We start from the raw sequence: 22,632 nt of genomic DNA on the forward strand, positions 1-22,632 counted from the left end.
GACGTGGACACCGCGCTGCAGCGCCCAGTGCTCCCCCGCCCGGTCCGAATTGTGCAACGTCTGTTTGGCGAGGGTCCAGGATTGTGCCAGCGTGGGGGAGGGGGGGAATTAGCCCCACCCCAGAGCTCTGGGCCAACCAGGAATCGCATCTGCACAGCCCCGTCCATGGACCAGACAGGACCCCCGCTGGGGGGTTAGCCAGCCGCCCATTGGTGTCCTCGGCACACGCCTAACCCAGCACCCCAAGGGCGGGCGGGGGGGAATTCTGGCCAGCAGCTGACTCCCCGGGCTGTAGCCCCGCTTGGATCCTCACTGGGGCAGCCCGCAGCGGGGGGGGGGCGAGGCTGCTCTGCTCCGGCGGGGGCCGCGCTGCGCTCTGCGGAACAGGGCGCGAGAGCTCTTGCTCACACTGCCCGCTTGCAACTGGCTGGAAATGCTTTCCCTGGCCAGCCCGGCTGGGCCCACCCCAGGCGAGAGGCAGCCACCCCACTGGACTCTGGCTGGCCCCTCTGCGGACACTGCCCGTTCCCAGCCACTCCGCTTCACTTCTAGAGGGACGTGCGGGAAAAGGCATTACCCGGACTTCACTAGACACTCGTGGGTCTTGAGGACGTCCTTGAGGAGGATCGAACGCAAGGGCTCCCTGTCCTGGGGAGACAAGACACAACAGAGTCAGTGGCGCGGGATCGACCGCGCGGGCTGCTCCGGCAGCAACGGGAGCCCGGGAACTTGGAATTGGGAGACCTACAAGCAGCCCTCCGCCAAGCTCCCTGGACAGAGCCCTGGGGGACTAAGGCCAGGTCTACGCTACACCCGGCAGGTCGGTGTAAGGTACACAACTCCAGCCACGTTAATCACGTAGCTCACGTCCACGTCCCTTACGCGGAGCGTGGCGCGGTCTCCTCAGCGGGAGTTCCCTTACTCCTCGCGACCGCTGAGGATCGCCCTCGGCATTCGATTCAGTGGGTCTTTACTAGACCCGCTACACCGAACCCTGGAAGATCGATCGCCAGAGCATTGGTCCCCGGCCAGCGGAGAGGTGGCCCGAGGCATCTCGCCAGGGTGGAGATGTCATGGGGCAGGGACTTTCCCGAGTGGCAGCTCCCTGCAGCGTCTCTCCCGCCCCGTCCGCAGCCCAGCAGCAGCCAGTGGAAGTGAACGAGGCGGGGAAAGCAGACGTGCACCACGAGGGTAGCTTATTTGTTTAGTCTCCCAGCTCAGCGCCCTGCTCCCCGTCACTAGCCCGTCTGGCGCTCCGCGGCTCGGAGGCTGCCTGGCAGCCAAGCGTGGGGGAGGCAGGACTGGCAGAGCCCCCCTGGGTCACTGAGTCCAGTCTTCACAGGCAACCCCCATCCATAAATGTACCTGGCTCCTGCATGTTGGGCGGGACGTGAGCATGTGCGGGCGTGCGAGGTGGGTGTGCAGTGAGCGTGTATGGGCGTGCAAGATGGGCATGCTGGGTGGGCGTGCTGGGCGGGAGGCGAGCGTGTCTGGGCATGCGAGGTGGGCGTGCTGGGCGGGAGGCGAGCGTGTCTGGGCGTGCTGGGCGGGAGGCGAGCGTGTCTGGGCGTGCGAGGTGGGCGTGCTGGGCGGGAGGCGCGCGTGTCTGGGCGTGCGAGGTGGGTGTGCTGGGCGGGAGGCGAGCGTGTCTGGGCGTGCTGGGCGGGAGGCGCGCGTGTCTGGGGCGTGCGAGGTGGGCGTGCTGGGCGGGAGGCGAGCGTGTCTGGGCGTGCGAGGTGGGCGTGCTGGGCGGGAGGCGTGCGTGTCTGGGCGTGCGAGGTGGGCGTGCTGGGCGGGAGGCGAGCGTGTCTGGGCGTGCGAGGGGAGCGTGTCTGGGCGTGCGAGGTTTCTTGCTTGCACAAACAGCACTCCGAACTCCATGGTGGCTCAGGCAGATGAGCAGTGAGTGAGAGGCCACGGCCCAGCTCCCGGCCGGTCCCGGAGCCCAGCGCTGGCACCGCAGCAGGCTGGATCCTTCGCCGGGCTCGCCCCAGGACTGGCCTTTCCCCCGCACAGGCTCCGTGTTCAGCGTTCTGACGGACTTGAAGAGCAGCCAGAAACGCCGCCCAGCGAGTGCCCCCCCCCGGAGAAGGGCCTCGTGGACACGGTCACCCAGAGGCCAGCGAGCCAGAGGGGCTGCTCACCTGCTCACACTTGAAGTAACTGATGGAGAAGTCGTCGAGAGCAAAGTACCGGCGCTTCCAGCTCTTCCTCTGAAACAGAGAGAACAGTCCTGCCTGTGTCCCAAGGCAGCGCTCCCGCCTCCCTCGCCCCCGGCACACACACGCACGGGCCCACATCTTGCAGCGCCGGAGCCTCCGTGACCCCCGGCACACACACATGGGCTCACGTCTTCCAGCGCCGGAGCCTCCGTGACCCCTGGCGCACACACACACGGGCTCACGTCTTCCAGCGCCAGATCCTCCGTGACCCCCGGCACACACACACACACGGGCCCAAGTCTTCCAGCGCCGGAGCCTCCGTGACCCCCGGCGCACACACACACGGGCCCACGTCTTCCAGCGCCAGAACCTCCGTGACCCCCGGCACACACACACGGGCCCACGTCTTCCAGCGCCGGAGCCTCCGTGACCCCCGGCACACACACACACGGGCCCACGTCTTCCAGCGCCAGAACCTCTGTGACCCCCGGCGCACACACACACAGGCCCACGTCTTCCAGCGCCAGAACCTCCGTGACCTCCGGCGCACACACACACGGGCCCACGTCTTCCAGCGCCGGAGCCTCCGTGACCCCCGGCACACACACACACAGGCCCACGTCTTCCAGCGCCGGAGCCTCCGTGACCCCCGGCACACACACACACACACACACAGGCCCACGTCTTCCAGCGCCGGAGCCTCCGTGACCCCCGGCACACACACACACAGGCCCACGTCTTCCAGCGCCAGAACCTCCGTGACCCCCGGCACACACACACACACACGGGCCCACGTCTTCCAGCGCCGGAGCCTCCGTGACCCCCGGCACACACACACACACACACACAGGCCCATGTCTTCCAGCGCCGGAGCCTCCGTGACCCCCGGCACACACACACACACACACAGGCCCACGTCTTCCAGCGCCGGAGCCTCCGTGACCCCTGGCCTTGCTCCGAGGTCGCACCCTGGACCTGCCGCTGCTGAACCTCCCGCCGCTGCTCCGACGCCTGGAGCTTCCCGACACTGCCTCCGAGAGCGGAGCCGTTCACCCCACGGTGGCAGGATGGGTGGAATCAGGCTCCTTTCAGTGCCAGTGCAGGAGTGAAGCCTCAGAAATATCCTCCCTTCCCCCTCCATCCCACTCCGAGAGCTCAGGGCGACTCAGCAGCAGCACTCACCACGTTCCCCTGCTTCACGCAGTAGCCACTCTTGAGGACGGGGGGCCCGGCGGGAGGCTTGGTGGCTGAGATGGGGATGTGGCTCTGGGAGCGTTTCAGGAGAGGGTGAGTGGTCAAGTCGCCTCCCTCGGCTCCTTCCCCTCCATTCTGGAACAAAAGGAGAGTGAGATGCCTGCAAACTGCAAGGGCCTCGCAGAGCAGCCCAGCCTCTAAGTTACCCCTCCCCTGGCCTCCAGGATGGGAATTCAAGAGCAAATGTTTTCCTAGCCCAGCCAGTGTCCCTACAAGCCGAGCGCTAGGGCAGCCGCCCAGGAGAGATTCACATGTCGCCCAGCTGATCAGCAGAGCGCCCACTGCCAGCAGCAGGTTTCTACTGGTGGTGCACATCTGCATGTCTTGGTGCACAGAACAAAATTCATTCTGCACATGGATGGGAACACTGAGCTCAGCTGAACAACAGACCTGCACGAGAGCAATCTTTGCCAGTGTGGTGCAAGTGAAAAAAACGCTCAGACACAGCCAGCCGGGTCCTCCGGGGGTACAGAGGCTGGCAGGCACCCCGCACCTCGGAAAGACAGGCTCCCAACTACACCCAGGAACATAGAACTGGGAGTAGGACAGAGCAAACGCATATCCTCTGAAGCAGGACAAGCCGGCCTGTGCCAGGGCCCGGTGATATTTTCTGTTTCCTTATTTACTCCACTCTTCATGGCTCCTAACGCTGCTAGTTCTTCCGACGGCTGCTGCACACAGAGCCGATGTTTTCAGAGAACGACCCACAAGGATCCTGAGCCTTCGCCCCCGAGCGGGAACAGCTCGTTTCAATCGCATCAGTTTGTGGGCGTGATCGGACTGAAGTTTTCCCATCTGCACTACTTGGCATGTGTCAGCACTGAATTTCACCTGCCCCTTGGGTGCCCAAGCACCTGGTGTTGCCAGATCCCTCTGCAGTCGGCTTTGGACTCAACCGGCCCCAGTAATTCTGTGTAGTCTGCGGGTTCTGCCACCACCCCGCCGGCCCCTTTTTCCAGTGGGGCGTGGGGCGGGCGGGGCAGGCACGCAGAAGGAAGCAGACAGCCTGGCAAGATGGGCCCATTCAAACCAGAGACGTTTCCACGCAGGCAAATACCAGGTGGGCCTGCAGGAAGAAGGAACGCAGCCTCCCCGGGTCTCTCCCAGCCCCCAACGTAAGGCTGCTGGGAGCCAGAGGGCTGGAATTCCCTGCCCTGCGCGAGCCCCCGGCACACAGCGACCACGGGCCCGTTTCCAGCCCGGCCCAGGCGCGCTGGGCTCCCGAAGCTGCACACACCCTCCTCCTGCGGCACCCGGCTCGCCCTGTCCCTGCCAGCAGGAGCCGCGCTGCCGAAGGGCTCGGGGGAGCAGACGCGCAGGCCCCGGTCACAGCGGACGGGCTGGGGTCCGGCACCGACTCGCCGCTCAGAGAGGGCAGGGGGCAAAGCCCACGCGGGCTCCCGCTGCTCCCTGGGCCGCGCCAGGATGCGCCGTCCATCCATCCGGGGCAGCGTGCGCGTGCTCTGCGCTCTGCCTGCCGCAGCCCCGGAGCAATCGCCCCGCAGAGCCCGGAGCGGCCCCTTCGCCCTGCACGCCGGGAGGGGCCAGGCACTTCCTGAGAGACGCCGGGGGTCCGAGGCAGACGTCCCTGGGCAGGCACGTTCCCTGCTGCCGACTACCGCCCCGTTCCACAACCGCCAAGCCACGAGCTCCCAGGCCCTGCCGCCTCCTTCCCAAGGCAGAAATGGGGGGGGGGGTAACCGCTGCGCTCAGCTCTCCCCGCCTTCCTTCCAGCCCAGGCTTGAGGTTAGTGAATGGAGACAGCAGCGGGCGCTGGCTTGCGGGGCTCGGCCTGGCCGTCACGGCCTGGTGCGTTAACCAGACGCCGAGCCCCCGGCCCTCCCCCTCCGCGGCGGGACTCGGATTTTCCAGGCCCAAAATACACTGAATAAAAACAAGGGGACTTGACCCGAGGCAGGTCCTGGCTGTGCCACAGCCCAGGCGCCCGCTCACAGCGACGGGGACCAGGCTTTTCCATCCCTCCCTGCCCCAGCCCAGGATGCAAAATGGCATCGGGGTGCGGGCTGGGAGCAGAGGCGCCGGGAAGACAGCGCAGGCCTCCGCGCCTGGCGCCCGCCCTCCCTCAGCAGCTCTATCGCCCGCGGGGCCTGGAGCGTCAGGCTCTTCTGGAGAACAAGACCCCAGGCAAGCCCCCTCCCACGAGAACAGAGCGGCACTGAAATCCCGTGGCAGGGCGCCCACGTAACGGCTGCTCGCCCGCTGAACAGACCACGCGCAGGGCTCCCGAGGGACGACGGGCCCGAATACACAGCGCCATTGTGCGCCAGCTGCTGCCCTGCTCAGGCCAACTCCAGGCCCCCCACCCTCCACAGAGCAGCCTGGGGCCCGAGCCAGGCAAGGGGGGACCACCCGGGGGTGGGCTGCAGTGCCAGGAAACACACTGAGTCAGAGGGAGAGCTCGGTTCTCCCTGCAGGTGTCCGGGCCTCGCCCACGCTGCACAGGGCTGGGGCCCGCCGGCACCTGGCAGAGCAACCCGCAGAAACAAACAAGAACTTCCCGAAGCCGGGACGAAAAGCGGGCCTGGGCGCGGGCGGGAAGCACAGCCCGCGACCCCGGCCGGAGGGGAACCTGGCCGCAGCTGGGCCGGGCGTCTCCGCGCACTGCAGCCAAACAGAGACAGGCGGGCAGGCTCCGGGCTCGCTGCCACAGCCAAGGTGCCTGCTCCACCAGCGCCAGCTGCCAGGGCTGGGGCGCCTCAGGCAGAACCGGTTCTCCTGCCGCAGCCTGCGAGCGTCCCCGTGCGTGGGAGTCCAGGGGAGCTGCACACAGGGACTCAAGGCCTGTCCTCCCCGAGAGCCGCAAACCAGCACGGAGACGGCACCAGCCTGGCTGAGCAAGCGCGGGACCCGTTCCGGTTCTGGGCCTGTTTTCTGGCGTCCCGCGGGAGGCAGAGGAGACGCAGAACCCCCGTTCCAGGGGGCATCGCGCAGCCCATCCTGCGCTTCTCTGGCGCCTTCCATCCCGCCAGCCAGGGCCTGCCCCGCCCCCGCCCCCGGCTGCTAAGCGGGATTATCCATATGGATTCATAGGGGTTAATTAGCTCATCTGGCCTGACCATCTGCACAACGCAGGCCGGACACCCTGCCCAGCCTCTCCTGCATGGGGCCAGAACATCTTTCTCTTGGAGAACCAAGCAACACGGCCTAGAAGTGAGGGAGACCCCAAGCCACAGCAACCCTCCCTGATAAAAACCCTGCACCTGACTTCTGGTCGGAATTTGTCTGACCTCAGTGTCAAGCCACCGGATTGCGTCCCGCCTTGGCCAAATTACAGCTCTGCTCCCGATCACGGATCTCCCTCCGCAGGCACGAGGCCACCGTCAAATCCCCCCTCCCCTTCCCTCGGAGAAGCGAGCCAGTTCGAGGTCTGATTCTCACAGGATGGAGCTGCACCGTTCTCTCACTCTGCTACTTCCTGCCAGCCGCCGCCCTTAGCCATGTGCCGGGAGAGTGAGACTACCCACCTCGCGGCAGGGCTACAAGAACAGGTGGCTACTCAGCCCCCCGCTTCAGGGCACAAGGGCCCCTGAGACACTCCTCCCGCAAGGAGATTACCCCAGAATTAGCCCCTACCAAATGTACAGCGCCACAAACACGGCACGGACCCTGACACGTGGCGTCCTCCCATGAAATCTGCCCTTTTGGGGGGTTTTACCCCCTCTGCACAGACCAGCGTTCCTCATGTTGGGGCTCCTGGCCCAAAAGGGGGGGTCACATGGTTATTTCAGGAGGGTCCCGGTGTTGCCACCCTTACATCTGTGCTGCCTTCCGAGCTGGGCAAGGAGAGAGCAGTGGTTGTAACGCTGCCAGGGCCCAGCTCGGCCAGCAGCCATGCACAAGTGAGGGTGGTGACACCTCGAACCCTACAATCCTCAGGCTGGAGGAGACCTCAGGAGGCGAGTCCAGTGCCCTGCCCCACCCATGTCGCCCACATTTCTGTGCTGCTGCTTCCAGCGCTGGGCGGCCAGAACGTGGTGAGCGCTGAGTAAGGCCCCATCTCTGCAGGCAGCAGCTCGGCCTTCAGAGCTCGATTCCTGGCCAGCAGCTGCTGCTCTCCAGCTGCCCAGCTCTGAAGGCAGCACCCTGCCAGCAGCTGCACAGAAGAAAAGGTAGCAATACTGCAACACCGCTCGCCCCCCAGCTACACACACACACACACACACACACACACACACACACAATCTAGCCTTGCAATACCCTCCCCCCAGCTACACACACACACTCCCCCCCAGCTACACACACACACACACACACACACACACACACAATCTAGCCTTGCAATACCCTCCCCCCAGCTACACACACACACACTCCCCCCCAGCTACACACACACACACACACACACACTCCCCCCAGCTACACATACACACACACAATCTAGCCTTGCAATACCCTCCCCCAGCTACACACACACACACACACACACTCCCCCCAGCTACACATACACACACACAATCTAGCCTTGCAATACCCTCCCCCCAGCTACACACACACACACTCCCCCCCAGCTACACACACACACACACACACACACACCACGCTCCCCCCCCGCACACACACACACACACACTCCCCCCCAGCTACACACACACACACACTCCCCCCAGCTACACACACACACACACAATCTAGCCTTGCAATACCCTCCCCCAGCTACACACACACACACACACACACACTCCCCCCCAGCTACACACACACACACACACACACACACACACACAATCTAGCCTTGCAATACCCTCCTTTTTCAGGACCCCAACAATTGCAACACAGTGAAATTTCAGATTTATGTCTGAGACTTAAGTATCTGAAATCATGAAATTTACCATTTTCAAAAATCTTTATGACCGTGAAATTGGCCGACGCGGCCCATGGCTTCGGTAGGGCCCTACCCATAATCATGCCATCGGGTCTCCTGCATCTCCTGCCGAAGGAGCCACCTTCAGAGACAGGCGACCGGTCTAGATGGATCCTGGGTCTGATCCAACCCCGCCAGTTCCTACGCTGCAATCACACCCACGTCTGCACGGGCAGGGCAGAGTTAAAAGCGCCTGCCGAGGGGAACCCCGCAGTGACCTCACTCTCCAGTCTGTTTTTAGGCCTGTGACTGATAAGAGCTGAGATTAGGCTGCCAACCCACCAAAAAGTGGAAGTTGCCGATCACCATGCCCGTGCCCCCCCCCCCGTGGGCCAAGGGAGAAGGAGACAGGGACTCCTGGAGAAAGAGAGGCCTCCCCCACACTTCCTCCTGGGCAGCTCCCTGCTCTCTGGGGAGCGGCAGCCGCTGGGGCGGGAGGAAGCAGGCAGGTGATCTGGCTCAGAGCCCTTTGGGCCTTGCAGAAGGTGGGGAACAGTCACACGAGGTGCAGTGAGCCGGCAGTTTGCAGCTTTGCACGTGGCTCCGGACTCCGTCGGCTCACTGCTCTCTGGAGCAAGAGAGAAGTGCCGTGTGCAGCTATTTATAAACCCCGGGCGGGAAGGTTTCACAGGCACAGACCTGATTTCCTGAACTGAAAGTGCAAACCAACTTCACCAAGAGGAGAAGCGTGTAGTCAGACGGGTTACTTCAGAAAAGGTCAGACAGCCACAGCCACAGCCTCAACGTCAGAGGTAGGCTCCAGCAGGTTCTCCGGCTGACAGATCCTGGGCGAAACCCAAGCACCTGCATCCTCCCCCGTGACCAACCAAAGTTCACTCGCTGGAAATGGCTCTGATTTAGCACCAAGCTCTGAAAACTGGAGCAAGCTGCACATGGGAAGGGTTCACACTAAATTCCGGATGCAAACGTTACGGCTTGCACCAGAGCTTGCTCTCCCCAGACAGAGGGGTGTGAAAGAGGGGCCAGGCAGACCTAAGGGGTGTGATTTAGGCTCGTGCCCTGTTCGGGACTCTTTAAAGCACCTGCCGCTCACACTCGGCGTGAAGCACTGCAGAGCTAGGCTCATCGAGATGCTAGATTCCCACCGCTCTGTCCTGCCCCCAGGGGTATTTCGTCCCCAGAGCTGCAGCCAGCAAGGCCAGGAGTGAAAGTGAACTATGAACCGAATCGCCAACTCTTGTGATTTTATCACGAGACTTTCCTTACAGCCCCAGGCTCCTGGGCTCTCGAGAGTCTCCGCTTCCTTTAAAACAAGAAAAGAAACAAGTTTCCGGCCCTCCTGCTTGCAGAGAAAGGCTGCGAGATGGGACCCAACAAAATCCGAAAGGCTCAGACACCAGGAGGCACGAACAGGAATCGCAAACACGTCTGGCTTCAAAGCCCTGCGACTTTACGGTCTCATGGTTTTGGGGGGGCTGCCTGACCCGGGTTTTTACCACCGAGGTTGCTGATGCTCCCGCCCTCACACGGCACGTTCGGGGTCCTCCTGCTCGCACCCCCCTGGGGAGCAGTCTCCGCTGGCCCGTGCCCTCAGCCCCGGGCAATGCGACGCCGACATCCCCGGCTCACCTGATTGATGGGGGTGTGCACCACCACCCCGCCAATGATCTCAGTTTTGTAGGCCACCTGGGGCTTCTTCTCCTGGGCTTGGGGTGCGATGGGGGGCGTTGCGATCTCGGTGGCTGGGGGCAAACTGCCGCTCTTCGGCACCTGCGAAAGAGGGAAACGGGCGAGTCGAATCTAGCCCCAACCGAGAGACTTAGCAGGTGCAGGCTCCGCATCCGGGACACTGGCCTGGCCAGGCTCCCGACCAAATACAGCAGGGCCCTTAGAGGGGACACGGCCGCACCCCGCCCCAGGCGGATGAGGGCGTGGCTCCCTCCCAGGCGGCTTGCAGACGCCTACGAGGAAAGGAGAGAGGAGGAAGAGAATGAAACATCGCCGGGCGCGAGGCTGCAAGCTGCCTCCGGAGACCAGGGCACTCCCGCTCCTTCCGCCGTCCTTGCTCTAGTTACGGCCGCATTTGCTGCTTGGCATTCCCATGCCCAGCTCGCAGCCCCTCGCACGCCCAGCTTGCAGCCCCTCGCACGCCCCGCGCACAGCCCCTCGCACGCCCAGCTCGCAGCCCCTCGCACGTCCCCCTTGCAACCCCTCGCACACCCAGCTCGCAGCCCATTACATGCCCATCGCATGCCCCACTCGCGGCCCATAGTACGCCCATCGCACGTCCCACTTGCAGCCCCTCGTATGCCCCTTGCACGCCCCGCTCCCAGCCCATCGCACGCCCCGCTCCCAGCCCATCGCACGCCCCACTCCCAGCCCATCGCACGCCCCACTCCCAGCCCACCGCCAGCAAGGCTGCTGGGGGGACCCGGCTCTGTGGAATCACCCCCTTCCAGAGGCTGCTGCACCATCAGCCAGCCCGAGGGAGCAGCCTGGCCCTGCTGCTCCAAGCCCACTGCAATTTGGGGGCCGAGTCCGGGGGGGGGGGGGGGGGTCTGCCCGGTGGCCTGCCCGGCGGCCTGCCCGTGGCCCGTTCTCTTGCTGTCATTCTGGTCCATCCCTGACGACTCGGGGGACATTCCTCCGTAACGTGACTTGTCCTTCCTGCCTGGCCACTGACCACTCAGCTACTACGGGAGATGCCTCCCAACGGCCTGCGCCACTGAGATGCCGCAGGAATCCTGCCACAAAGCAGCCCCCGCGTGGCCCTCGCTCACCCCACAGACCTGCCCAGAGGGGCTCTCTCGGGAGCAGGTCTGGGAGCAATGGGTCACCAGGACTCCACCCGTGTGAACGGGGACAGAAGCGAATGGGTGGGATTCAGCCCTCCCCCCCGTGTCAAGCGCCTGCTACACACGGCGGAGCCACGCCACCAGCAAGAGGGCAGGGGAGAGCCAGGCTGCAGGAACTCGGCGCACGGCAAAGGAAATTGCCACCCAGTTCGCCCCGCCCCTCCCCCCAGCTCTGGGTTGGGCTTGTCTACACTGCAAAGGAAAACCCACAGTACCGAGACGCTGCGCCGGAGCCAGCTGACAGGCCCATGGCGCTCGGGCTGCAGGGCTTAATAGAGCCGGGCAGACACTGATGGACCTGTCCTCCATGAATCTATCTAGCTCTTTTTTGAGCCCTGTTAAAGTCCTGGTCTTCACCACATCCTCTGGCAAGGAGTTCCACAGGTTGACTGGGTCCACGCTCTCTGTCCTGTGCAGAGCTGGTCTAGCACCGGCAGCGGAGAAATGATCAAGAGAGAAGGGAAGGGAATGATCAAGGTCCCAGGGCTACAATATCGGTATCTAGTTTGTCAAGTGCCTTCCTGGGCCCAGGGCTTCTGAACGCCTTTTGGCCCCAGGGAGACCCTGCTTCTCATGCATGATTATTCCTGCCTTCAGCATTCCCCAGGCTGAGCACAGCGTCCCACTCGACAGCCAGGGGGCAGGACTCACTAACCCCACAAGAGATGATGCTACTGGAAAATGACGTGGGACAGCGCGGGTCTCCTGGGAAGGGCTTTCCCCTCTGTGATTTCAAGGTTTCCTGGTTGCTAGCAGGGGCTAGAGGAATGAGCTCCAGGCTCGGAGAAGACATGCACCCCTGAGTGCTAATCCTTGCTCCGCCACTGCCTGGCTCAGTGACCTGGGGCAAGTCGCTTAATTTCTCTGTGCCTCATTTCCCCCTTCATAGAAAGTGGATCATAGGAACATATTTTTGCAGGGCTGTGGTGAGGGTTAGTTAGTCAAGGTCTGTGCGTGGTTCTGGACACTAGGTACAACTATCTGGCTTGCTTTCACGTCAGCCGTGAGCTCCTGGAGCTGGGAAACAGTCTCAGAGGATGTTCCCGCTATTCCCCACGTTAGATGCATCATGTCATTTGCATTCAGCAACCGGCCTCGACAGACAGACTGGCTCAGTGTGCTAAAGAATTAAAAAACAAAGTGCATTTGCGCTCCTGAAAGTGAGGACTTACCTACCCACAGGGTTACATCAGTGTGACTTCAGGAGTGATTTTAAAGCAGGTTAAACTGGGGCACAAGGCTGTCTGGACACTCAGTCTGCGAGCAGGCTTATTAAGGTTTAGCTTGAGACAATTAGGAGCAGATAGAAGCCTGTCCAAAAGAAAGCCCCCTGCAACCGAAATGAGCGAAGCTCCACACAAGGGCGTGGCATTGAACTGAGCTGACTCGAAATCGGGTGTAGATAAAGGAAAAAATAGTTCAAGAGGCTCCTGGCAGGGCCAGAACCCACAGCTGCTGGCTCGTACAGGAAGGGATTCAGCGCTGAACTAACCGACCCACAGATAGCCCAACAAAGGTCACTTTTGCCACTTTGCGGACAAACTTTTGCTCCGGCTAATCTGTGGAATGATCAGCCAAGCTGCCAATGCCAGGCGGTTCTCAAAAGCCAGGCTTAGCTAACCGAGAAGTAGCCAGCCGTCAGCGGTAAGGGAACAGGAAACATGAGCATCTTAACACACCACTGCTTCCTGTTTCAGAAACAGCACAGCTGCTGCGACAAAACGCCCCGAGCCAGCAGGTTCCCACACCCGCGGGAGCCCGGCACGCTGCTCTTGGCCCAGCAGCATACACCTGTCCCAGGGTCCGGCGGAACTCGGTGCGGTTGTCACCTCCTGCACTGGGCCGCGCGACTGGCCAGATCTGAGCCTCTTGCGCAACAGGCTGTCTTATCTGTCTGCATCTTCGCAGGCCCCACGGCTGGGAGAGCAGGCGAGGTCTGTGCATGTCAGTGCTGGGGGAGCTGGCACACAGGCCAAACCAACGGAAACGGTTTCACAACGCAGACAGAAAGGGATTGTGCAGCAGGGCCAGAATCGCTGCCTCCTTACTGCTGCCAGGTGCCTGCTCAGAGACAGTTCACAGCGACTGGGCCGTGACTCAGTTCTCATCCACAAAATGCTCAGCTACCTCTCCTTGCTGCTAACTGCCCCTGCAGGACCTGTGCCCCTCCGAGTCTAACGCCCCCGCCAGGCCGGGCACGGCTGTGATCTCCAACGCACAGGGTTTCTCTCTGCCTGCTCTGGGTCTGTCTACACTAGCCCCCTAGTTCCAACTAGGGAGGCTAATGGAGGCATTCAGAGTTGCAAATCAAGCCCGGGATTTAAATATCCTGCGTTTGATTTGCATCTTCCCGGCTGGTTGCCATTTTTTTTTTGAAATGTACAAGTTCAGACTAACTGCCCGTGTCTACACGCGGCAGAGAAACGGGCGTTCGAATTAAAGCCCTAAATCGAACTACCTGCTATTCCTCCTGCAATGAGGTTTAACAGGCAGTTCGAGTTAGGGCTTTTAGTTGAACGCCCGTTTCCCTGCCGCGTGTAGACACGGGCAGTTAGTTTCAGCTTGTAAGTTTCAAAAAAGGGGCGCCCGGCCGGGAAGATGCAAATCAAGCGCGCGAGATTTAAATCCCGGGCTTGATTTGCAACCTCGGATGCCTACATTAGCCTCCCTAGTTCGAATTAGAGGACTAGTGTAATTAGGGGACATACACCCTGTGATTTGCCAAAGGTCGCCACCAAAGTCCGTCAGAGCAGGGACCTGCCCCGGTGTTTCTCACATCCGAGAGGAACGCCCCGAGAGCCGGGCACCTTCCACCCCGGCGGGGGCTTAGCTTAGTGCCGAAGAAACAGTCTGGCAATTACAAGCAAGTCACAAGTGGAGAGGGGAGAGTGAGCCCTGGCCAGTGCACATCAGGAGGGAGATCGTCAGTGGCAAAGGGCAACAAGGGGCCCAGCTCCCACGGACAGACACTCCTCTGAGTGACTGAGCTGTTCCAGGCTGCCGTGGCCCAAGCAGCTTTGAGGCTAGTCAGCCAGGACTGTGACCATCGCAGAAAACCAATGGGAGTGGCATGGACTGGAATCGCACGCCTCAGCTGCCTGGTACCTCCTGGCGAGAGCCACTCCCTGGTCTGAGAACAGTGGACGTGGCCACGCAGCGACCAAAGGTCCCTTTAGCCCCGTGTCCCGTCTGCCCACAGCAGGCAATGCCGGGTGCTCCGGGGGAGTGAACCGTGCAGGGAGCTGCCAAGCAAGCAAGCAAACCAAGGCCCACTGCAACGCAAGAACGGAGCAGCCTGTCCTTCGGAACGGTGCCTCTTCCCAAGCTGGCTCTGGCGAGACAGGCTGCCGTGCCTGTGATTCGACACCCGCCCTGGCAACAGGCGCTTGCTGGGGCAGACACACCTGTCTCGTTCCGAGAGACGGGGAAGTAAGGAAGAGCTCGCCCGCCGGGAGCGCCACTAGCGGGGGAGAATGGAAATGGCCCTTCCGAGAACGTCTGCAGCTAGACCCGTGGCTTTTCCTGGGTATTCCCGTGCGGCCAATGCAAATCCGACACTCTCTGACCAACTCTGGTTCCTGCACCAGAATTCCTCTGCCATGGAAGCAGCTAACCCTGCGTGTTGTAACTCGGGGCCAGGACAAAGAAACACTACGCAGCCCGCTGGCCTGGAGCTGCTGGACAAGTCCAGTCCCCTGCCCTCATAGGGCACCGCCTAGAGAAAATCCTGGGGTCTCTTTCGGGTTTGGAGCCATGCAGATCCTGGAAATAAAAATGTGGGTCTAATCTCACTCACAGCAGCCCGGCAAATATCTGTAGCGGCGCTGGCTTTCTAAGGGGGTTTGTCTGATGCAGGGAGCTGCTAAAGACCCAGTCGACCAGGGAACAGCCAATCTAGACAAGCCAGAGGGGCCGATAAGGCCCAGGCAGCGTTTAATCATTTGGGTTTTAGGAGTTTAAAAATCAAACAGGCTCCTTTCAGCCAAAAGCCACGTGCTACGGGCCCGATCTGCCAATGCCCAGCACCCCGCGTCCTCACAGGCACCTCTGCAGCATGAGTGCGGAGTGGGCGTAAAGCTCTCTCCAGTCAGAACAGTCGCATTTTCCACAGGTGCAAACGGCAACACAAGGCGCACGGCACAAGAAGACACAGATCCGCGTCCCACGAGCGGAGAGCGAACCTTCCGCCAGCCGGAGAGCGGCCGACTGGACAGCTGCATGGCCTCAGGGTCAGCTGTCTGCACCCAGGAGCGAACGAGAGGTGCAAATCAGAGCAGGGCAGCCAGGCAGCTGCAGGGACCCCGACGTGCACCCCCCGTTCACTTGCAGAGGCAGAGGCGAGGGCAAACGAGCAGCAAACGCAGGCCCCGTCCTGCCCATTGGAAAATGAAACGCTTTGTGTTTTATTACCCTACAGTCGGGTAGCACAAAGCACCCTGCCTGGACGACGATCCGTGGAGAAGGGAGCTCGGGGCTAATGATCGCCGCTACCTCGCTCAGCGCCGCTCATCTTCGTATGCAGGCTGTGCCAATCCAGGCAGCGAACGACGCAGTAAAACCCACCGAGCCTGAGTCCTTCAGCTCAGCCCCTTCCAGTCAGCTCTGCCAATGTGGGGTCTTATGCTGGGCTGAGCTTCAACAACCTTCATCGCAGCAGATTCCCCCAGCCAGCTCCTACAAAGGGATCTCTACACATACCGGGTCCTGGAAGCGCCATCGTTCACCTGAAACGATCAACACGCAGGGGGAGGCAGCAGCTCTCACTGGAAGGAGCATTCAACAGCCAAGACGGCAAAGCAGAGTCCCAGGCCCACTCACAAATGCACTGGCACATGAGGGGGAAAGACAGAGACACGGACCCTGTGCCGGGTCCCACATACGAAGCGTTTGCTGTCTCAGGAGACCGACCGGGCCAGGAAGGAGAAAATCCAAATAAGCAAACTACTTAAGCACAAGAAAGAAACCCTTTGATAGCCGCCGCGAGAAATCAGCTACACACGGCTCCCAGCCTCCGACCCGTCCAGTAACACCGCGGCACGAGGACTCGCCGGGCATGTCTGTCTCCCGGAGAAACCTCTCTCCCCAAGGGAGCAGCTGTGCCAGGGCACAGGGAAGTGACTGTGGTTATCGTCTCTTTGTTTAGAAATACGATCGGCTCTCCAGATTGAGAGCGATGGGAGAAGGAAAAGAAGCTCGAGAGATCATGCAGCAGAGGCCAGATTTCCGCAAGAGTTCACTGACGATAGCTTGCAATGGTAGCTTCTGCTCCCGGGGTAGTAGAAACGCTGGCTCAGACTGTGGGTCTAACCACTGAGAAATCTGAGCCTGTGCCGTTTGCCAGCTCTAAAGCTCTCGGGAGTTTCAGAACCAAAAGATCAGCCCCTTTTTCTGGGAGTCATTTGCGCTCTCACATTGAAATCACACCCGTCACTAAAGCCCCAAAGCAGCAGCAGGCCGGGAGCAGGGTTTCGACCCAGTTTTGTGATTGAGACTCACAACCTCAGCATGAATCATGAGACGAATCTCCCACCGCGCTAACCCCAGGCCCGCGGGGCTCAGGCTCCGGCCCGACGCAGCCATTCCCTGGAGCAGGCTGCCGAGCGGACCGGGCGGGGAGGTCAGAGCAGGAAGTGAAACGTGGCTTCTCCAAGCGGTTCTCTGCCGGGGAGCCTACCGTGATCTTGCTGGCGCGGTTCAGGGCCTCCACCCAGTCCTGCAGGTCCTTTTGATCGCTGGCTTGCAGGAAGTAGCGCTGAGATCGAGCGTTGATAACTAGCGCCACAGGGAACAGAGAGGGGCCGGTCAGCGCTCTGCAGGGCTCCACTAAGTCAATGCCAGCACCTCTCCACTTCCACCCCCGCCGCACCGGCGCCTGCCGACCCCCGGCAAGGACCCACCGAGCGCAGCCACCTCTGGGGTGGAGCGCGGCAGCTGTGGCCACAAGGGCGTAAGGCTGGGTGTGAAGAATTGAAACCCCCAGGGAATTTACGGGGAGAGACTCGTGGGCGGCAGGTGAACCGAGGGCTGGGGGAAGCTCTGTGGGAGCCCAGCGCCCTCCCCAATGTGGGTGCAAGCCACCCCCCCAAACCGGACTCCTGGCAAGCCTAGAAGTGCGCAACCCCAGCTTTCCCCAGGCCCAGCCAGAGCGTGGGGGAGCAGCAGCGGGCAGTGCATGGCCCCAGCCCGGGCTGGGGCACAGGGTGCGGGGGCAAAAGGGCAGCGCACGGCCCCGGCCTCCCCCAGGCCCAGCGTCCGTGGGGCTGAACCCCAGACTGCCCAGGGGAGCTGCACTGAAGGGGGGTGGAGGCTGGGGCCAGGCTGGCAGGTGGGGAGGGCCTGGCCTGTTATACCCGCCACCCCTGGAGAGACCGGGAGGACCCGACTCAGAAGTTACCCCAGGCACTGGCGGTATCGGGGGAGCTTTGGTGGCTGCCAGCGGTTACAGCGTCTAGCGGCATCCGCAATGCTCACAGGCCGAGCAAACCCCGACCAGGGGCCACAGGGGAGTCTGGAAAGCCCCCTTGGGCTACGCGGCCCCTCCCCACCCCCGACCTCGCAGCCAGCGGGGCCCTCTCGCCTGCAGCCGCGGAGACGTCCGCCCAGGAGTGCTGCACCGAAACGCTTGGGACACGCCCGGCTGCACGAGGGTTTGTCGAAACCCGCGGGAGCCGGCTGCCCTTGCAGTCCCCTGCACGTGCCCTCGGGGCCGGGGTCGCGGGGGCTTAACCCGCAGCACCCCCTTTCCCCCTTATTCTAGCCCCGCAGCCAGGGCGCTCCTGGAACCCAGCTCAGTCCCGCCATGGGCTGGGGCTGATCCACTCCCCTGCATCCACGTACTAAACTTGTGGGCCCCCACCGCTGGGAAGGGGCGGGGCTTCGGTGGAAGGGGCGGGGCCAGAGCAGCCAGCTGTCAGTGCCACCTGGAGCACGGTGCCCCAGCCCTCCCCACCCCCCGCCAGCCCTCTGAGCCACGCAGAGCCACACGGAGCTCCAGCAGTGATTTCAAGGGCGCAGCCGCTGCCGTGGCTGCAGCAACAACGGTGGCAGCCGCGAGCCTGGGCCCCTTTGAGTCACCCCCCCCCCCCCCCCATTCTTGTGCCTTCCACTCACCGAAGCAGAAGGGGACTTTCGGTTTCTGTTTCGGGGTGGCGACGCTGACCTGGGGAGAGAGACGGCAGGTTAGCGGCAGGGAGATGGGGCCGTTCCATGGACGCATCGCGCTCACTCAGCTCTGCGCTAGGGCCCTTTGCGAATGGGGAGGCGCTCAAGCGAGCTCGACCCAAAGCAGAATGAACGTGACGAATGAGCAGGGCTCATCAGCACCGCCTCTAGGCCTCCGCGGCGTCCACTAGCCAACCCGGGGGCTTTCCTCGTCCTGGGCCCCAGCGGGTTCTGAGTCCTGGCTGGCCCGGTTGAGTCGGGGCTGCTCCTGCATTGGGCTAGGGTCAGGGTCAGGGTCCCCCTGGCTGGACTCGATGCCTCCGGGGTCTCTGCCCGCCCGGGGATTCCCTGATAAGAATGTTCTGGTGAATGTGGTTCCGAGCGTGCGTGCAAGTCCACGCGTGGCCACGGCACCAGGCGCAGATCACCGAGCGCTGCCATCTCAGCACGGGGGCCACATGCTGTACAGTGGCGGAATTGCTCTTCCTGGCGCACCAAACCTCCGCCGCTGCCAGGCCGTGGTGCCGCCGTTTCACGACAGCCGGCCCCGTGGTGGCGGCATTTGCTCTGGCTGGGAAGAGGCCAGCGCCGAGCGTGGAAAGCGGCAGCCCTCTGTGTGACAAAGCCACCCTGCCACGTGACCAGGCAGAGCGCAGGGCGGCCGCCAGACGTGGACACGCCCTGTGCACGCCCGGCGAGAGGCAGGCTGCAGGCGCGCCAGCGCTGCGGCTCACCGGGAGCTGCCCACAGTGGAGCCGGCGCTCACGAGCAGAGCTGACCGCACCCAGTCACCCCAAAGGGAGCAGCCTCCCATCTGGTGCTGCCCCTCCCCTCCAGCGCCAGCCCCACCAGGGATGCCGACGCTCTCAGGGGGCCGGGGAGGATCCGGTTCTGTTGGACCAAGCACGCTCTGCGGGGAACCGAAACGCAGCAGGGGCTGCTCGCCACGGAGCAGGAAGAGGAACACGGCCGGGACTCCAGGCACGGCCCTGATGTTTATTTTGACAAGCTTCCTTGGTCTGAACCAGCCTCTCATGCTTTAAATATGCCTTCCCGGGCAAGCCTCCATTTCTCTGGCATGTCGTAATTGGCAGTTGCAGCCGCTTGGTGTAACCCAACCCTGCAGTTTACGACGGAAGCCAGCGCTGTAGCAATTTTCATTTCGTTTTGAATGCCCCTAATTTATGAGCGGAGTTCCTTCTGCAACCGGGCAGGCTGCATCCCTCAGCCCGGCGCCAGCTGAGCTCAGTTAATAAGCCATGAGTCAGCAGGGGGAGAGCGCCGGGGGGCGGCCTTCCAACTGCGAGTGACCCCCGCGGACGTACAGCCCGCCCCACGCCACCACGAGCCAGACGGAGGAACGTCCAGGCAGACAGGGACACCCATGTGATCCCTGGCCACAGAGCCACGATATGAGCCACCTGGCTCCCTGCCCAAGGTGTGCTATGCAAGTGACATTTCCCACGGTCCTTCCGGAGGTCTAGCCCTGCCGCACGTGAGCCCTGAGCATGCGCTAACGCAGATGGAGGAAAAGATTCACGTGCATAAACCGGCACGCAGAGATTAAGTGACTCACCCAAGGCCACATAAAGAATCTGGGCTAGGGCAGAGGCAGGATTTGAACCCAGAACTCCCACCGCCCAGCTAGTGCCTTAACCACAACGCCAGCCTCCCTCTGGAAAGAGCTTTCCAAGGTCCCCAGAACCAGAGCTGGCAAACACGGGCCACCCTGCGGTCAGAACCAGCCCACCCCCACCTCATCTGCTACGTTAAGGTGGGGGTGGGGTTACTGGCCAAGGTAACAGGCTTCCCCTCTGCTCTTTTCTACAAGGCCCCCAATACACAGGCCCCCCCCAGAGGTTCAGAGAGGCCCAGGCCAGAAATAAAGGCAGACGACACTGGTGCAGCGTCAGCCACTCGCAGCGGGTTGTTTATAGGGATGGGACCAGTGCAGCTGTGTACACGGGGTTAACAGCTCAGCCCCCCCCCACGCTACTGCCTCGGTATCCGGGAGCTGCCTGCCCCCCACGGGGAGCTGCTGACGTTCCCTTATTCACTGAAGCTGAAACACATCGATGTGCACGAGAACGCAGGTGCCACAAGACACTGAGCCAGGCGGGCACTTTGAGCAATGAAATGTATTTCAAGTGCTGCTCTCCCGCCAGCTTTCAGCTGCAAACAGCTCCCCGCTGGGCATACGGTCCACTCTGGACTCTGCTCTCCCTGACAGCCTCCGGGTCCTCCCACTCTGAAATAGCCTCCTTCCTCCCCTGCGATCCTCCTGGCCATTTTACTAAGGCAATGCAGACCTCTGCACTCAGAGAGCAGACCAGGGCAGCCAGCAGGAAGCAGAGACTCTGGCAGGGAAATCCTCAATTTCAAATTAAAAAAAAAAATCAACATTTCCCATGCACCACATTTCTGAAAGAATCGCTCGTTCCAGGTCAAACTACTCCTTTCGCTCCCACTTCCAACTTTTAAAACCAGTAACTTTTTAATTTCTAAAAACCTCCCAATGAATTCACTTTTGAAAAGCTGTTTCCCAATGAAACATCCTGAACCGAGCCAGCCCTACGTGGCATGTGGGGTATCTGGGCCCTGCCGCAGTGCTCGGTCGGGGGGTTCCCTACGCAGATTTCCTCCGAGCAGACAGGCTTTTCTGCACACTCACATTTTCCCGAAAGGACAGGGTGTGTTGCCAACCCATTTTGCAGAACAAACCCCGCCCAGTTCTAGGCAGCAGCAGCACCGAGCGAGTGACTCTGGACTCCTCCACGTTGCTGCACTGGGCAGGCCGTTCGCTTAGCTCCAGGCCTGGGCCACCTCCCACAGCACAAGAGTTGTGAGGCTCCACCCTCCCATTACCTTGGATATATAGGACAGCGGTAAAGATCGAACTGCTCCGGACCCGAGCGCCAGATTCTGCAAAACAGTAAAGAACATTAAGAGTCAAACACTCAAGAGCCACACACAAGCGGCGTGCTCTGAACAGCCAGTGCGGGGCCCAGTGGCCCCTCGGAGACTAACAGGTCTATTTGGGCATCAGCTTTTGCGGGTTCATGTGATGAGCGGGCATTGACCCTGGCGCGAGACCCATCACGATGCCTCGGCTCGGCAGGAGAGGCGCGCTGCCCGGCCCGGCTTAGTGCCCAGGGAAAGTTGTTTTGTTCTTCAGCATTAGCCAAGAGGCCAGAGACCACGGTGCTGGGCACAGATTACAAATGGCACTGCACCGGGAGCCGCGATTACAAAGCTGAGCAATGCACGCCCGGCCAGCCATGAGTCGTGCTCAGGCACAAGGAGGAGATTCCCGCCGCTCACCTTTTATTCTTTTTGTAATCGCTGTAGTAAATACCGCGACCGCTCCCAGAGCTGCCAGCCGCAGCAGCCAGAAACCGCCAGCCCCCCGGCTCTGGTGAGCATATTCTGCTGACCCCATTGCCAGGATGACCAATGCTGTATCGGCTTGGTTATCGCCTGGACACGGAGCTGGCGGAATGGAGACCAAGCGTCCTGGCGCAGGGCTGTCTCTCCCAGGATTCACGGCCCAAAGCAGCAGTGGCCTGGCTCGGGAGCACCGGGCACACGGGCCGCCTGGCTGCAGTCTCTTCTTGCAATGCGTGGAGCAATATCCAGGGCAGGCAGCTGCAGTCCGGGGCCCCTTCCACGTGACATGTGCGCTCGAGCGGGTCCCTCTTCGGCTCAGCTCGGAGCAGCCGCGTCTCGCCGAAGCCAGGGGGCCGCGAGGCCTGGGCCCCGCTGGACTGGGGCCTGACCGGGGTTCAGCTCATGCAAAACACTCTGCCCATTACACTTCATTTTCCATATTTGGCAAAAGGAGAAAGAGGAAGCCAGTGGCAGCCCCGCCCGGTCCACGCAGCGAGCAGCGGGCAGCCGGGGCGAGTGACTCATGAGAGCAGCCCTGCACCCTACCCACAGCTATCAGCTGCCCTCCGAGGAAGATCAGGGAGAGTGACCAATCACTGCATCTTCTGGCTCAGAGCCAGCCGTGGGACGGGGCTGCCCCTCCCCCCCGACCGCCGGCCCCGGTTTTCCACCCCCTGGCTGAGGCCGGGAGCCTTGCTAGTTTCCGTTGTCTCGGATCCAGTCTGAGGGTGAGGGGAATTCAGGGGCACTTGTGACACATGCTCGCACGGACTGATCGCAGTTCCCATTCCAGCGCGCCCAGCACAGAGCAACCCAGCTCACCGGGACCGGTGGGGCAGCGCCCAGCCGCACGCAGCCTAATGCCGCTTCGGTGAAGTGACCCGGCACCAGGCTCCCGCCAGGGGCGTGATGCAAACCCTCTGAAGCCGGCCAGAGTCTCCGCAGAGTTCACGGGCTTTGGATCAGGCCT

The 22,632-nt window shown here is 62.0% G+C and overlaps 1 protein-coding gene across 2 annotated transcripts in view; it reads right to left on the reverse strand.

Moving 5' to 3' along the window:
• Window positions 1–22,632, reverse strand: part of PLEKHA2 (pleckstrin homology domain containing A2) — a 44,839-nt gene that overhangs the window by 11,153 nt on the left and 11,054 nt on the right. Inside the window, exons 3-9 of one of the 2 annotated variants that reach the window (XM_075911000.2) lie at window positions 21,141–21,197; window positions 18,225–18,273; window positions 16,789–16,886; window positions 9,889–10,029; window positions 3,345–3,491; window positions 2,145–2,213; window positions 578–648 (exon numbers count right to left, since the gene is read on the reverse strand). In XM_075911000.2, the coding sequence (XP_075767115.1) occupies window positions 578–648; window positions 2,145–2,213; window positions 3,345–3,491; window positions 9,889–10,029; window positions 16,789–16,886; window positions 18,225–18,273; window positions 21,141–21,197 (632 nt within the window). The remainder of the gene's footprint in view (window positions 1–577; window positions 649–2,144; window positions 2,214–3,344; window positions 3,492–9,888; window positions 10,030–16,788; window positions 16,887–18,224; window positions 18,274–21,140; window positions 21,198–22,632) is intronic. The other variant, XM_075911001.2, reaches the window with a different exon arrangement.

Source organism: Pelodiscus sinensis, chromosome 28 (genome assembly GCF_052426305.1).
Source record: "Pelodiscus sinensis isolate ZL-2025 chromosome 28, ASM5242630v1, whole genome shotgun sequence".
Taxonomy (NCBI): Eukaryota; Metazoa; Chordata; order Testudines; family Trionychidae; genus Pelodiscus; species Pelodiscus sinensis.